Here is a 15,860-nt window from a genome sequence, read left to right as displayed (position 1 = left end):
TATAAACAATGAAGGAAGAAAAAAATGGAAACCAATCAATTTACTTTTACGTCACAATGTGAGTTAAAAGTTAACCTAGTGGTTGAGATCAAATTTACTACAAGATAACAACATCTGAATAACAAAAAAATAAAAACTGCTGCTTCATCAACAATCACTTCCAGATGTTATTCACAATGCGCAGTGCCGCTGCCATCCACTAGAGGGCAGCACACAGCCGCCGGGGAGACGCATCAGCTGACGTTACCTTGCATCCTTCACAGGAGCTGACTCCGTAGTGGTATCCAGACGACTTGTCCTGGCACACGAAGCAGGGCTTGTAGACTCGAGGAGGAGGTGGAGGAGACGGAGAGCTGGGCACCATCTCCTCGGAGCTGGTGCTCTGGGTCTCCACCGCTGAACAGAGAAGAAGAAATCACACATGAATCATCTCACCAGTGAGGATGGTCAGCTAAACCATCAGGAGGCATCAGAAGCAATCTTTTGAGAGGAGGAGGAAGGAGGGGGGGGGGATGATTGACAGGGACTTAAAAGACTGACTGATTAGCTGATGACCAGATGGCCCCGATGATAAAACGCTGATTGGCAGCTGAGATTTGATTGGCTTCTAGTTTTTACGGGTGACCCGGGGGTGGGAGGGGGCGGCATTCCTCTGTTGACTTTTTGACTGACATCTGAATTTTGTGTGTGTGTGCGCAGCCACAAGTTCACATTTTTTATTTGAGGGGCTCTGCAGTCAGACGGGCCCGTATAGCGCCAGCTCCATGTGAACAAACAAAGGCGGGATGTTTATGAGGCTCTGCTGTCTCTCTCGGGCGCTTCTCACCGCCGTGCTAAAGAACATGGCACATTGTATCACACCATTTGCCGGCCACATGCTTCCACTGCCAATAAAAACATTCACACAAAACGCTCAGAAATAGATCTCGCAGGAACGGTTCTGGGAAGGTCGGTCGTTTGGACCCGCATTCAGAGGGCGACGACTGAAGAACAAGCAGATTCTCTGGAACATGCCTTTCAACTTTCACCTTCAGTCACCCCAACTTCACCTTCCTCTGCCCAGTCACACCCCCCACCCCTCTTGTTTCCTGGCCCTAAATTCCTCGGCGCAGGCTGGACAGAGTTTAATAGTTGCCCAGGCTCATAAGCGGCCCTATAAAGGCCCGAGTCCGGGGTGGGGGTAGCGCCCCGGCCCGGCTGACGGCCTCTTTATTGGGATCCAGTCACCTTGGGCAGCTATTCACATCAACAGCTCCATCCTTGGATCCCTCTCTTGTAAAAAATAAAGAATGCAGGGTCAAAAACCCAAAGTCACTGCCCCTCTGCTCACCTTCAATGGATAGCACAGGACCGGACCAAATGTTGCCCCCGACCCCCCCAGTCCCGCCACAGCAACCTCAACCTGACCCACAGCTTGTCATTAACAAGAGTGGTAGGGTTTCAAAAACAGAGAAGCAACTGCACAAAGGAATAATCTAATAAAAACAGAGAGGGGAACAGAGAACGAAAAAGAGAGGAGGTGAACAGAAGGACAAAAACTTCCCAGTGGACGAGAGGTTAAATAAAATCGGGGCATTTAACTTTGACCTTGACTGAAGAGGAGTGACTTCCTAAACAGAAAAGAAACCCACTCAAATATACAACAGATTTGAGCTCCATTCCCATCTTCTCCCTCCTAACTCAAGTCATAACCTGCCATTATTTGATTAAAACTTTAGTTAATAAATAGTTAATGCAGCTTGTGAGACGAAGAACACTACATCGCGGTGGATTACCATCTGGATCCACAGATATTTTGAAGTATTCTTCCCTCACCGGTGGTGCAATGCTTCTCATTGAGCTCGTCGACCTCAATGATATTTTAATTTATAAGATGTGTAAAAAATAAATATATGTCAAATTACAATTATTGGTGACATAATGCAGGAGTGAAGGAAGAGCTCGGTAGAGGTCTGCACTCACACTGAGTCGGCCTCCAGCCCGTGAGAGATGCAATAGTTTTTTATGAAGTCTTAAGAGCGTCTACTTCTGTAGGAGGGACACTTGGGAGGAGACCACTGGCAGACAAGAGCCTGGAGTAGACAATTAAAACTGGTTTAAGAACGACATAATGAGATTTTTTCCAACCCTTCCTTCGCGCCTGCAAACAAGCTCTCCACCCAGTTGGAGGCGCCCAGGAGTCGCCCTGAAAAAAAGTCCCCTCACTGGCGAACATGAGCGCAAGATACTTTTGAGATGTCATAAAGAAACGGCTCAAGAGGACCCGAGTCAATCGAAACAATCATTGTAATTTATTTAATATTTTCACGAGAGAGAGAGAGATTTCACCATTTGTTTCTCATTTATCTGCCGAGTGACCCAAGACTCAAAGAACGCTGACGTCTCTTGAGCTGCTTTTCATTGTCGAGAGGCGGACAAGGAAGATTTAAAGAGACTGAGTCAGTCGAGATGATTCATAAGCAAGCGAGTGGTTGACACATAACGTGGAGGTGACTCAGGCGTTCACGGGAGCCAGGTGACTCCGGGAGGGCGGAGCCCCGGAGGGGCGCCGTCGTAACTGGATCACTGTGCCGTGTTTGTGTAGTAACACCGACATTGTTGGAGCATTCCTGCGAGAACAAGTGGAAAATAAAAAAAAAACCCGCTATTGACACGGAGCCAGTGCATCTGGCGCCGGCGCCGAGGTTAGTGACTGACAGCGTCTGAGAGCGGCGAGGCAGGGGCGAGGAAGGGACGGGGATTCTGAGAAACATGACTTGAAGTGCAGGGTGAGACGGATGGAGGTGCTGAGAGAGGACGTGGGAGAGGGGAGGGGGGGGGGGGCGGCTACCTGGCGTTGGAGGAATAAGAAGAGGAGCCAAAAAAGTGTCAGCAGACCTGTCATCACCCTGAACCGAGCTCAGCCTTGGAGACTCTGGGAGAAAAAAAAAAAAAAAAAAAAATACACTGGTGCCTTCTTAGCCCGGCAGTCACCCCGCGGTGTGTCACAACATCAATCAGCACACCTTCGACTGCACACAACAGACAAGCGCCGCCTGTGAAGCCTCCACTCATTTAGACATTATCTGCTTACCGGCGAGTCACAACACACATCCATTTACATGGAGATCCCTGGCAGACTCTCAAAGACTTGTGGAGCTCGACATCGACCTTTTTTCTTTGTCTCTCGCGAACATTCCTCTCCCGTCACTGTTTCAAAGCCTAATTCATTCCAGATATTACCTCAATGCCTGCACAAGTTTGTGATTGTAGAGCAGCTACGAATGCGGACGCTCGGTATGTGATCCGTGTTAACTGGAGCCGAGAAGCTGACATTTATTCATGCGGGGAAACAAGGAAAGACTCTCCACAGAAAACGGATCTCGGCCTTGTTGACATTTTTTTAGATCGAGCTAAAATTTCATCACTTGTGAACTGGATCGTGGGAAACCCCTACAGAAATATGCGCCTTTTTATATCAAACTATTTCATTTCATTTTCTGCTCTCTCTTCAGAGGTCAGGTCGCGGGGGCAGCAGCAAATACAAAGAGGTCCAAGCTTTTCTAGCCAACTTCAACGAAACACAGTGTCGTTTTATAAACCCACCAGGAGACATTGAAATGTTAATTTCTGTAGTTTTCGACATGATTATGGTAAATAAACTGGTTCATCATGTTCAATTTTCTGTTCTCAAAGATTCTACAGCGTTTACTCACCGAGGTCTATGTATTCTGAGGGACTCAAAAGAAAAAAAAAAATATATATAATTACTTTAATCTGTATATTCTTGCATGATTTAATGAAGATTTGGTTTTTTTTCTATTGTCTTTGTCTGTTCATTCATGTTGTGCTCGTTGGGTTTGTTTTTGTGCGTCAGCGAAGAGCTGCCGCACTGACCTGTGACAGGCGGACAGGATCGTACCACCCCGTCACTCCCAGCTCACGTATATACGAGAATGAAAACACAGTGACTGACGCCATGTGTCACAGAGCTGCTGAAGTCTGCAGCTTAAATGTACTCAACACACCCACCCACACACACACACACACAGGGCGAGGAGTTCTCTACACACCATCATGGAGGATTCTTTTATTCCTGCACTGCGTGGACGTCTCGGTGTGACATATGGCCCTTCAGAGTCTGCAGCTGAGCTCGAGCTGCCAACTTCACACACATCTCACCGGACCGTTCTCTCCGACCGAGGCTCCGCTCTGTCTCACACTGGACGCTTGGAAGATGCGTACGCCTCCGTCCAACGGGTTTTTTCAATGAAACTCAAATTCCTCATTCAGGTAACAGGTCAGACGTACACAGAGCAAGAATCTCTCGACAGTGTTCGGTCGTATTTACAGGATAGAAGCTACACTCTGACGTGTTTCATCCCGAGAAAAAAAAAGTAAAACAATCATTCAACCGACAATCAAAACCTAAACTGACAACAAAACAAAGGTATTTTTTAATGAAGTTAAACCCTAAAATAATAGATAATTACTACTTTTCTTATCTCAATTTCAGAACCGATTCCAACTAAAATGCCATTTTTTCTGGTATTTTTTTTCTTTTACCTAGTTTGCTCCTTTCCTTTTAAATCTAACGTAAGAAAATTGACTCTTTTTTTTTTAATGTGATGTCTATTGTCTATATGAATGAGATCGACAGAACAACTTGAATTTATAAGTAAGTAAGTAAGTAATTTTTATTTATATAGCACTTTTCCAGACCAGGGTCACAAAGCGCTTAAACAATCAAAACAATATTCAATAAAGTATATACTTTGAAGGTCAAGATAAAACTGATAACACAACAGGAGTTCCAGAAAATCAAGGAAAAGCCTGAACAAAAAAAAACGCTCTTAAATAATAATATTATACAAGTTCAAGTTTCAGGGGTCGACCGTCCCTTCATTAATGCAAGGTAAGAAACATTTGCAGCAGATGTTGTCGCTTCATGGTGATATTTTCTGGCCAGGCAGTGTATAAATACATAAAAAGGAATCGGAGTTGATTAAATAAAATTTGAGTGGAAAAATGTAAAACATTTAAATAATTCATTTTAATTTGAAATTAAATAGTTTGTGCTACCACAGCTGACACCAAACATCCACTCAATATTAAGATCCTACTTTACACCTCCATAAATCACCTTTAAAAGTTTGTAAAAGTGTTCATGGCCTTGATCTTAATAACAAAAACATGAGGAATCTTCTGTCGTTTATAAAAACCTTTATGTTATGGAACTAAAAGTTTGCGATGTTGTGTGTCTCAACAAAAAAAACTCACCTCAGCTTCAAGTATGCTGAGTGAGTAGTTTCCACAACAGCAGGGAAGAGACGGGGGAGATGCGAGTGACAATCCCTTTCATCAGCTGTTCTAAGTTCAATACCACCCCCGCCCCACAACCCCCCACTAATAGCCCTCTTCCCCCCCTGTGCTCTCCTGCCTTCCTGCCCTGACAGGAGGAGGAGTCCTTTCTGTCGCTGGCTGAGCCTTTGAAAGAAGCAGTTACTGTCCAAGATGGCACCATAAAAGCTGGAGCACCAAACACTTTAGGAGGAAGTAGACAATCTACGTCGCACACTCTTACACACACATCCCAAGAACAACAAGAGAAATCATGACACTTGAGAATCTTCGCACAATCAAGGCCGACATCCTGCTTGAACGGCTTTTTTTTTTCCCGAAATGAACCTCAAACAACTGTGGGATTCAAGTCCAAGTGTGAGGCCGAAACTGGATTCCAGCGTCATTTTTAACAAAGGCTTCAGAATTGAGGATGTGACCGAGGTACCATGGGGGAGGTTGTTTATGGGATGAGTAGTTAAATGTGGCCTTGTCCCTCCTATTCATCAGCATTCATACAATACATTCTCTCTCTTTTATAACAGCCAATAAAAACTGCTCGCCAATACATGGGATTACACTTCCTAACATAGGAAGGCAAAGGACACCATTTTAAAAATAAGTTTTTAGTTTGAGTAACTGCTTTCTCTCCATTTAAAACAACGTACAGGGAAAGAAAATACAAACTCTTTGGACTACAAACCAATGGGATTCAGTGGCTCTAAAAAACGAGCACGATGGGATGTAGTTCAAACACGAAATAACGATCTAAATCTCACCATGAACTTAAACTTTGGATTCTGACCAACGTGAACAAGATGGTCGACAGAAGCCATTTCTCTCCTCGGGCTTTTGTTTTTTTCCTGCTGGGTGTTGAGCTTTGACATCCACTGAAGAGCTCCGTGTTCAAGCATTTTGAGATAATTACAACCAACATGTTGAACCTAATATTGATGAAAGGTTTAGTTTGATTTACGATCACCTGGAAGGGAAGTTAAATATCATCTATGATGACAAACAGTCATTTAAAAACAATGTGACCAACAGATGGAATACATCAAATCACCGTTTTTGTCAGTACAATACTGTTGGTGTTATCATCAAGAAACATGGAAAATGTTTAGATACAAGCTCTTGAATTAAACTCTGGTTTTATAATGTCGTTTTTTCTTGTTATCTTTACATTTCTCCAAACAAGTGTATCTCTAGTACCAGACATCAACATCAACAACGGCTGATTTCTCCTCCGCATCTATAGCAATCACGGAAAGAAAGACGCATATATAAATACACATTGAATTTGATCAGCCGTGAAAAACATAAACAATCAACTTCCTTTATGATTCTCCGAAGGGTCCTCGCTGTAGTAACACAACCATTCCCGACGATTCAAAGTAAACGTGGAATGCTGCTGACGTGACTCCGAGCAGCGACCGTCACAGACAAGTCGGAACAAGACGTCTGTGGGCTTCACAGCCGGTTCCAGAGAAGCAACTAATCTGCAGCAGAGCCAAAATACACTTCCAACATATAATCAAGTTCCGGCGTAATTCAACAACATACACGAGAAGAAGACGCTCAGTGCGACAAAGGTCACGATTTGTTCATATAGAATGTGGCATGACAGGTTTTTTTTATGTTGACAACTCAGGCGCCATGAAGAAACCCTGCTGCGACTGCAAAGATTCAGTATCTTCCCAAATCAAAATGGACTCTTTTACCTGCCAACTGGAGCCGCTCAGATCAACAATAGCCGACTTCTGAGGACCGGCCGTAACCTGAGACCTCTCACCAGAAAAACTAAATACAGATAAACGAGGGAATCTTTTAACCACAAGTGAATGCCGTTCATGAGAAGGAGTGAAAAGGAGCTTTTGTGTGCGAATATTTGAGGACACAAGTTACGTCTTATCTTCTGGTTTAAAAAAAAAAACAGCTTCTGACAATGTGGAGTGCATGTGATGCTGCTATCGCAGTGATAATCGTGTTTTTATTCCATTCTGAGAAATGCTATAAGAACCGGTGCTGGAAATCATGGCCACATGTTCTTCCACTGAAGCTTCTCGTCCTGCTGCATTGTTGAAGCCGCTTCTAAGAGAAGCCTCTTCCATAGAGAGGAGATAACCACTGAATGATAAGGCCTTGAGTGTTTCCCCTCCAGGCTGACTTTCAAGGGGTTTCAGTGGGGGGTTTAATCCCCCCCCCACGAACCCTCCTCCATGCACCTCCACAGCGCATAATCTCTTAATTGAGCCTTTGTAATTGTAATTGAATCATTTAAAGCTCTTGGTTACACAACACAATGCATGTAAACTGAGCCATGTGTGAGCAGATAACAAACACACTATTGCTGCTGTGGGGGGGGCTCACACACACTCTTAGAGGGTCTGATAAAAGGATTCTTCAGATGCAGGGGGAGGCAGATGTCAGGTAGAGAAACTCTTCTCCCAGGAAAAAAAGAAACCCTCCGACATACAGAGTGGACATTCAGGGGCTCCTAATACCTCCTGACATGGTGTTGATCTCTTCCTATAAAGTCACGCTAATAGTTGTGAACACACACCTGAGGGGGGTGTGAGTAGAGAGAGGTGCTGTGTGCACCCCGAGATGTGACCAGAGATTCTGTATCAACGACTTCATGTTGGTATCTTTAGCAGCAACCTTTGTTCACTGCTATATACCTGATGAAAATAATTCAAGACATCACCCGGCTTCCTAAACTACCTTTTAAGTCTATTCATCTATCTATAAATATACTACTTGAAATGCAAATATGTATCATCATATGAGGTCATTATTTTAAAAAATAAAATCAATAAAAGTCATGTCAAACTATAAACAAAACTAGTTTTAGTAAATAAGTAAGTAATTTGTATTTATATAGCACTTTTCCATACCAGGGTCACAAAGCGCTTAAACAATCAAAACAATATTCAATAAAGTATATACTTTAAAGATCAAGATAAAACTGATAACACAACAGGAGTTCCAGAAAATCAAGGAAAAGCCTGAACAAATTGAAGTAGTTTAAGTAGTGTCTAATATTATGGTTTAGTTATCACTAATTATGGAAAGAGCAGATTAATTTAGTACTTTTAAATAGATTTAATATTCATCTAATATTACTTGTAATCTCTACCAAATACAGCTTACTCAGACTTATTTTTTTCCACCAGACATTTGCCTTGTTTCCTTCACCTTATTGTCTGAAGCGCTGATGTATGTTGGTGCTCAAGTGTAGAGATCGGTGTCACTTTACTGCAAATGTGTCTAAACCTGCTGTTAGAATTTGGGAATGGCTATTTTGTAACCAATGAAAAGCATTGGATTTTTCTTCTCACTGGTGACTACTGAGATAAAAATGCTTGTTTGGGTTTTTTTTATTTATTTATTAACAAACTGACACTTCCAACTGTTTTACACCGTCCAGGAAATATCCTTAAAAAACGTTTGATGGAAAGCAACTCGTCAAATTCCTACGAACCCGAAGAAAAGAGCTTGACGAGAACTTGATGAATGGTCTTTTCGGGGTATTTGTCTTTGCAGATGGCATCTGGTGAAGCTCCTTAGCGAGTTGAAACAGGCCCTGCTGTGGTGTTTGTCATCCTGACTGCTCATCTATCATCATTAGCCAGTGGCTCGGACACCACACGGCTCAGCGGCCGCGTATCTCAATAATTATGGAGGATTAATAGATATTAGGAGCTCCTCCTGAAATGTGGTGCCAACATTAAAATGGTTGAACCGACCAACAGAATGGATGCGACAAACGCTTGAGAATAAAAAAAAAGTGTCACAAACATCTCCATCTTCCTCATCGTTGACAGAATGGTTGCGACATCTCGATGCAATAGATCCAAATATTTGAAAAGCAGCTGTCATGTGTCATGACTTGTGCAAAGAGTGAGGTGATTTATTTTTTGGAGAAATGTACTTTCTGAAACGAAATGATTCACTTCAAATCACAGAAACATTTTGTAAACATCAGAGAAAAACATTGTCAGAGAATACCAGTCATGTTGAGGTCACGTCAACATTCTTCCTAAAAAAAAAATGATTGACAACCAAAAGTCTCAAAGTCTCAAAAACTTGATGACTTTTTACTGTAAGTAAGTAATTTTTATTTGTATAGCGCTATTCCAGACCAGGGTCACAAGGCGCTTAAACAATCAAAACAATATTCAATAAAGTATATACTTTAAAGATCAAGATAAAACTGTAGAGATTCACCTGTTCACTCCCTCACCATAGAATTAGAAAACAACATTATTTCCAGTGTCATTCGCTTCTATCCTCTCAGGACACACTGTTGGGTTAAAAGTCCCTCATTGTTTTAAAGGGCCTGTCAATCATGTGCAGTCATTCATAAAGAAAACAAACACAATGAAGTATAAATATGCACTCCCCGGCTCACTCACTCACACTCACAAAAGCACCCGGAGCACATAAACAAACAAACTGCGGGGTGAGAACGAGTACACAGAATCGAAAGGAATCTGGCTCTTCCTGTGGAGATAAGACGCGCAGACAGACAGACGCACTGACAGACAGACAGACAGACAGACGCACTGACAAGACAGACAGGTACTCACACTGGATACTGCCCGACCCGACCCACGCGAACGGGTCCATGGCAGAGAAGTACTGGGTGGCCTTGGCCAGCATGCAGGAGCCCTGTCCGGACACATCGAAGAGGGGCCTCGGGGCCAGCCCCAGAGCCTCCATGCAGTCGAACATCTCCAAACCAAAGTCAACGCAAACTCTTCTTCTTCTTCTCTCCCAGGTGTCCCCCGTCTGTCGCCCTTGTGGTCCCTGCTGCTGACCCTGGTCTCCCGCGCGGCTCCTCCTCTCCGGTCGTTCTTCAACAGTTTTTTCCTCTCTAGTACTGGTCTCTCCCTTTTTCGCAGACTCGCACCAACAACTCTCTGCTCTCGCTCTCTCTCTCTCTCTCTCTCTCTGGCTGGGAGGAAGAAGGGGGTGAGGTCCGCGGGAGAGGAGGGGCCACACAGAGGGGTGTGTCCCTCAGCGAGGATTGGTCATGGAACTTTTGCTTTCTCTCCGTACTTTTTTTTCCCCCTTCAACGCGTCCAAGTGGCCTCTTCATATTTCATATTGAGAAAATGAAAACAAACGACCTCACCTCCTCTGCTCCCCTTCCTTTCATCTATGCTCTCCTCCTTTTTGCCACTACTTTTTTTTTCTGTTGCCTCTGACTCTGCCTGAGATATAGTCTTTTTTGAACTACAAGTTTAAGTCCTAGGGAGATTTATGGTGTTGTGCTGTGCATTGCTTTTGAAGGGCCAAGAGCAGATCATAACAAGAAATGAGCCAAAAAAATGGTTCACATTTTCTTCTTCTTCTAGTTGGTGTTTTTCCAAACTCTGGTGGCGTATAAATCAATGCTACTCTCCACAAGAGTGTCCTGAAGTGACACCCATGTGTTCATGCTATAAATGTTATTTTCTTTCTTTCGGTCGTAGCATTCCATTGGTTAGTACTCGGTTTGAAGTTGTTCTCTTTCGCTCTCCTGCTCATTTTTTTCTGCCTCTCTCTGCTTCATGTCCTCAGATGTTTGCCCGACATGAGATGTTCTGCTTCAGGAGAAGGTTTTTGGCAATGAATCATTAATAAAAACATGTTTAATCGTAGCGTATTAACCTGTTAATAGTGATGATCGACATCTTGTTCGGCATGACTGTTGTGTTATCAGTTTTATCTTGACCTTTAAAGTATATACTTTATTGAATAATTTTTTGATTGTTTAAGTGCTTTGTGACCCTGGTCTGGAAAACCGCTATATAAATAAAAATGACTTTCTTACTTACTTACTTACTTTAGAACGTTAACATACAGTTACTTTATTGTTGGTTACTGTTCCAAGACGAGTTTGAAATCTACACATTGAAAAATAAATTTTGTGTTGAAGTGTCAGTTTCTGATTTAAATTTGATTTAAACCCTGGGTTAATAATAGACACTTATTATAGAAGAAATTAATCTGAATAAAGGACCGACTATTAATTAATTAATCGTAAAAGTAAGTAAGTAAGTAAGTAATTTTTATTTATATAGCGCTTTTCCAGACCAGGGTCACAAAGCGCTTGAACAATCAAAACAATACTCAATAAAGTATATTCTTTAAAGATCAAGATAAAACTGATAACACAACAGGAGTTCCAGAAAATCAAGGAAAAGCCTGAACAAATAAAAACGGTTTAAGATGTTTCTTGAAGTGAACTAAATTTAAATTAAATTTGTTTAATAGAGATTGAGACATCTTCATAGATTTACACTCATAAACCTTATACAAAAAAAACACAAACCACTCACTGGCACAACATTTTTTGTGTTAGCAAATATTTGCAACATAAAGAAAAAGCTCTATATATACGTATCATTATTTATTTCTCTTTGGTTTGCACCGGAGATGATGAATCCTGATGGTTATTTGATCTTCTATAGAGTGGTAACATACAGAATGTTATTCAAAGTGCGTCTCTCGTGGCCTGCGGTCGTACTCCAGGGAGGACAGAGGTGAGTCAAGACATCAAAATTAAAGCACTGAGTGAAATCATGAATAAATATTGTCGAAAGTTTCCACTTCCATCGGCATCACTAATTGGGTCAATTAATGAATAATGCACTTTTTTCTATTCTTTGAAAACACGTCCTTCTCCCTCAGCCGTTGAACGGAGCGCGATGCATTTCTCACAAAGCATTATTTATTTCCACAGTGGGCTGACATGTGCAGCTAATTAAATCCTTTCATCTCGGTTCAAATGGATAAAGTTCTGGGATACTTCAGTGGAGCAGACGTGTGACTCCGCTGCAGGCGAATCACATTGACCGGAGTTGCACTGGTGTGTATATTAGACAAGCGCCGCTCTCCTCCCCTCCTCCCCTTCCTTCCCTCGTTCAAGAGAGATGAACTCTGCAAGAAACCCCCACTGGGGCTCTAACACCCCCCCCCCACACACATACCCCCCTTCACACACACAGTGACTTCCAACTTGTCCTGCCTTTGGCTTTGTACGCTTTAGAGTTTTTTTTTTCAATTCTTTTTTTTCTTCTTTCTCTTCCAGCTATTGTTTGTTCCTTGTCTTGTTGTTTGATCCAGGCCCGGCATCCAAGATCTGCTCTTGATGGTTGAGGGATCACGGCGAGTTTCTCTCTGATACTTGGGAAAACGATAGAAGCTGTTGATTCCTTCTGATCACTTTTCTTACCTGTCGCCGAGCATCACCACATACGGAACCCCCCCCCCCCCCCATCACCGACACACACTGCAGGGAGCGGAGCTGCACAATATTATCCTGCTGAGGTCTACCCACACCTTGAGACAATTACCCCCCCCCCCAGGCCTCACGAAGGGCGTCCCACCCCCCCTTTGCCGTTCTCTGAATACAAACCCATATATATTGCCCTGTTTTCCTCATCACTTCATCTGAATTCAAGTCATCAAATTACATTTTTAAAAACTTGAATCACTCTGAACATTTGTGACCTCGAACACACAACTGCATGACCAGTATTCACAATCATCGAGTCACAAACACGACCAACAACGGCTTCTCTTTCCGTCGCCCTCGTATAAAAGGTGCACCATCGCCACGACAAATAACTCACAAACATCAGGCAAAGAGAGCGACGGAGCTGCTGGTGATATTCATGGGTGTTGGAATGTGCAGCCTACAGAGTGGAAATATGTGTGTCAGTTGTGTGTGTGAGCGTTGGTACACAATTATGTGTGTGTGTGTGTGTGTGTGCTTAAAACAGAGTGCCTCTGATGACAGATGCAAAGAAATACACACACGTTCCACTCTAGGTTCCAGTTACTAGTATCACACACACACACACACACTCGCACATATACAGAGAGACACAAAAACAAGTTGATTTTCGTAGATGTCTGGATGACAAATACAAGCAACAAATGGATTTTTGCTTTAAAGTCACCATTTGAATGTCAGCAGGATGAACATGTGGCAGTTTTATTTTTAGGGGAGCGATATGAGGATTGTTACATTTTTGGAGGACGTTCTGTCCTGAGCTGAACAATGACACTTCCGAGTGATTGAGCGCCGTGTTAAGAAAATGCAGATGTTGTCGGACAGAACTCTTCCAGAACCGAGGGATCGGAGTCACGAGCAGCAAGCGTTTGAAGTGGAGATGCACTTGTTTTGAGTCCATGGACGTTTTGAGTTTGCCCCTTATTAGGAAGCAAAGTGTTTTTACTCGCTCTGATTAAAACCTTGTTTGGATTAAATGCTTAGTTTGAGGAAAATTAATTATTTATTGAATACTAAAATGATTTAATAAAAGCACAGAGATCGAGCTCCATTTTGAGTTGAAGGTTTCATACTCAACCACACAAGTCACTACACAAACAAAACACTTGTTTGTGTGAGTCTGACTGTGATACTTTGCATTCTTCAGTAGGACACATGTGGATTATGTGCCTTTCTTTCCAAAGGTAGCATAGATGAAGAGCTAAAACATTAATTAAACTAATTAGTTTAATTGAAAAACGCAATAAATAAATAAAAAAACCTAATAGATCTTCATTACATCCTGGAAATAAATCAAGGTAAGGATCACAGGTGCATTTTTTTTTAGATTACATGATTAAACATTTACTTTTAAAATTAAAATTAAATCACTTTTAGTGTGGGTTTGTCGTGAATAAATTGATGGATTCTAGTGACGGGATTTATTAGTATACCTGTTGAAAATGTACATTTAATAAACATCTATACGACGAATAATTGTTGCAAATGTAAAGAGTAAAGTGCTAAATTTGGACGTCTTTAAATAGACAGTTATTTAAACGTCCAGGAATGGACTAGTAGACTTTGACGTCTATTATACGGTGAGTCAGCCTAGACAACTAAAGTAACTTTCATTTTTTGAACCAGATAATTTTAGTCTTAGTGATAATATGCAACACAAAGTTATTCTATCAGGACATTTTATTCAAGATAAATCTATCCTATAATAAATAAAATCACAAATCCAACCCAAACATGTCTAGATGGTCGTCTATGACTGGAGACAGGATGTCACAACTCGAGCGAGATGTGTTATTGCAATATTCTGAGATGAAGCAGCATCTAGAGCGTCACTCTTACAGTGGAAGTGGCGGACACGTCTCTGGATTCTGTCATTGCATGTTATTCATTTTATTCAGTCGTACGTTTGTGGCGAGTCGTGCTGAGTGAGATCGACTGTGAAACTTACAGAATTCATTCTCTTTTCTTGCATAGTGAAACTACGGTCACAGGATGAGTGTTAAAAATGACTTAAACTGATTCACTAACGCCCACAAACAGTCACAAATAAATACTCAAAACTCCATCTAACCCACTCAGGGTCTTTAACATTTTCAGATATCAAAGCAGTGACTTATCAGAACTGAAGCCTTTTGAGCAGAAGAAACCACAGACCAATCAATGAGTCAAATCTGCATTTTGCACAAGAAACAAAGCATTTTTTTTGACAATACATTTTGGTGTGAAGAGGAACTTTGTGTCAAAAAACTCTCTGTTTTATTGTCACTTCACAGCTTAAGCTTTTTTTCTTCACCGGTTCTGCAGCAGGGCTCAGGTGTTGTTTGTTTTTTATAAGGGTAAGAGTTGCTTAGTGATCAAAGAAGACAACGCAAGTGTATCAGACAGATATTCATGGCTCAACTTACACCAAGTTTTAAAAAATATTTTCTTGTGCAGTTAGGGACACTTATAAAAGCTGTATCACTTGTTAGAAGAATTAATAACAAGTTGCCGTACATAACTAAAAATGCAATTATTATGTTTTATAAAAGTGCATTATTGACTTGAGCAAATGGGGTGTTCCCGCAACACTCCTATCTTAAGTTATTATTTGTAAAACCTCTGCTCCTTTAACCTACCCTGTGTGTTTTCATTGTCCGTATTCATCGACAGCAGCTGAATCTCAGTGGAACAAATGCATCAGTATCTTTGATATGAAACACCTCCAGAGGTGAAATCCGCGGGTGTGACTCCAGCATGCTGGCCCTTCTCTCTCCGGGCCTCTTTAATTTGTCACAGGCCTTATTGTCATCTCGTCTGACGGACATAAAGCGAGAGCCTTGTATCCCTCTGTCCGTGAGTAATAAAATCCCAGAGGCAGCATGTCAGAGATGTAATCACAGGCCGAGTGCTACTAGCCGCCTGAGCTATATGCTGTTATAGCTGAGGACTGGAGATCAACTGATAACTGCTGCACGTTCAACACACAATCCATGCAAACCACACACACGGACCGGACCGTGCAAAGTTGCAGAGTCAAATATTGAAGTTGTACTTTGCACAGTCTTTAAATTCAGTGTAAAACTGCTTCATAAATACTGTAACAACAACTCCTGCAACATGTGTTGCTCCGCAACTCATGATGTAATCTTATTCATCATGTAGATCTCCTGCATTATCTTTCAAATAAAGGTGCGCAAACACGATGTTAATATCAATAACGCTTAACACAATACATGAAAACAAACACGCACTAATGGAAGCAAACGTGTTT

General features: G+C 41.9%; 2 protein-coding genes across 3 annotated transcripts in view; one reads left to right on the top strand and one right to left on the bottom strand.

Moving 5' to 3' along the window:
* LOC148070443 (single-strand selective monofunctional uracil DNA glycosylase-like) overlaps positions 1–15,860 on the top strand; it is a 69,576-nt gene that overhangs the window by 18,661 nt on the left and 35,055 nt on the right. The window lies entirely within an intron of this gene.
* Positions 1–15,860, bottom strand: part of LOC148070444 (retinoic acid receptor gamma-A-like) — a 31,132-nt gene that overhangs the window by 4,839 nt on the left and 10,433 nt on the right. The window contains exons 1-2 of one of the 2 annotated variants that reach the window (XM_087800045.1): positions 9,912–10,252; positions 248–396 (exon numbers count right to left, since the gene is read on the bottom strand). In XM_087800045.1, the coding sequence (XP_087656171.1) occupies positions 248–396; positions 9,912–10,056 (294 nt within the window). In that variant the 5' untranslated portion in view covers positions 10,057–10,252. Of the gene's footprint in view, positions 1–247; positions 397–9,911; positions 10,253–15,860 lie in introns of those variants that run through there. The other variant, XM_087800044.1, reaches the window with a different exon arrangement.

This window comes from Callionymus lyra, chromosome 10 (assembly GCF_982586985.1).
Source record: "Callionymus lyra chromosome 10, fCalLyr1.hap1.1, whole genome shotgun sequence".
Taxonomy (NCBI): domain Eukaryota; kingdom Metazoa; phylum Chordata; class Actinopteri; order Syngnathiformes; family Callionymidae; genus Callionymus; species Callionymus lyra.
This window is presented reverse-complemented; position numbering and strand designations above follow the sequence as displayed.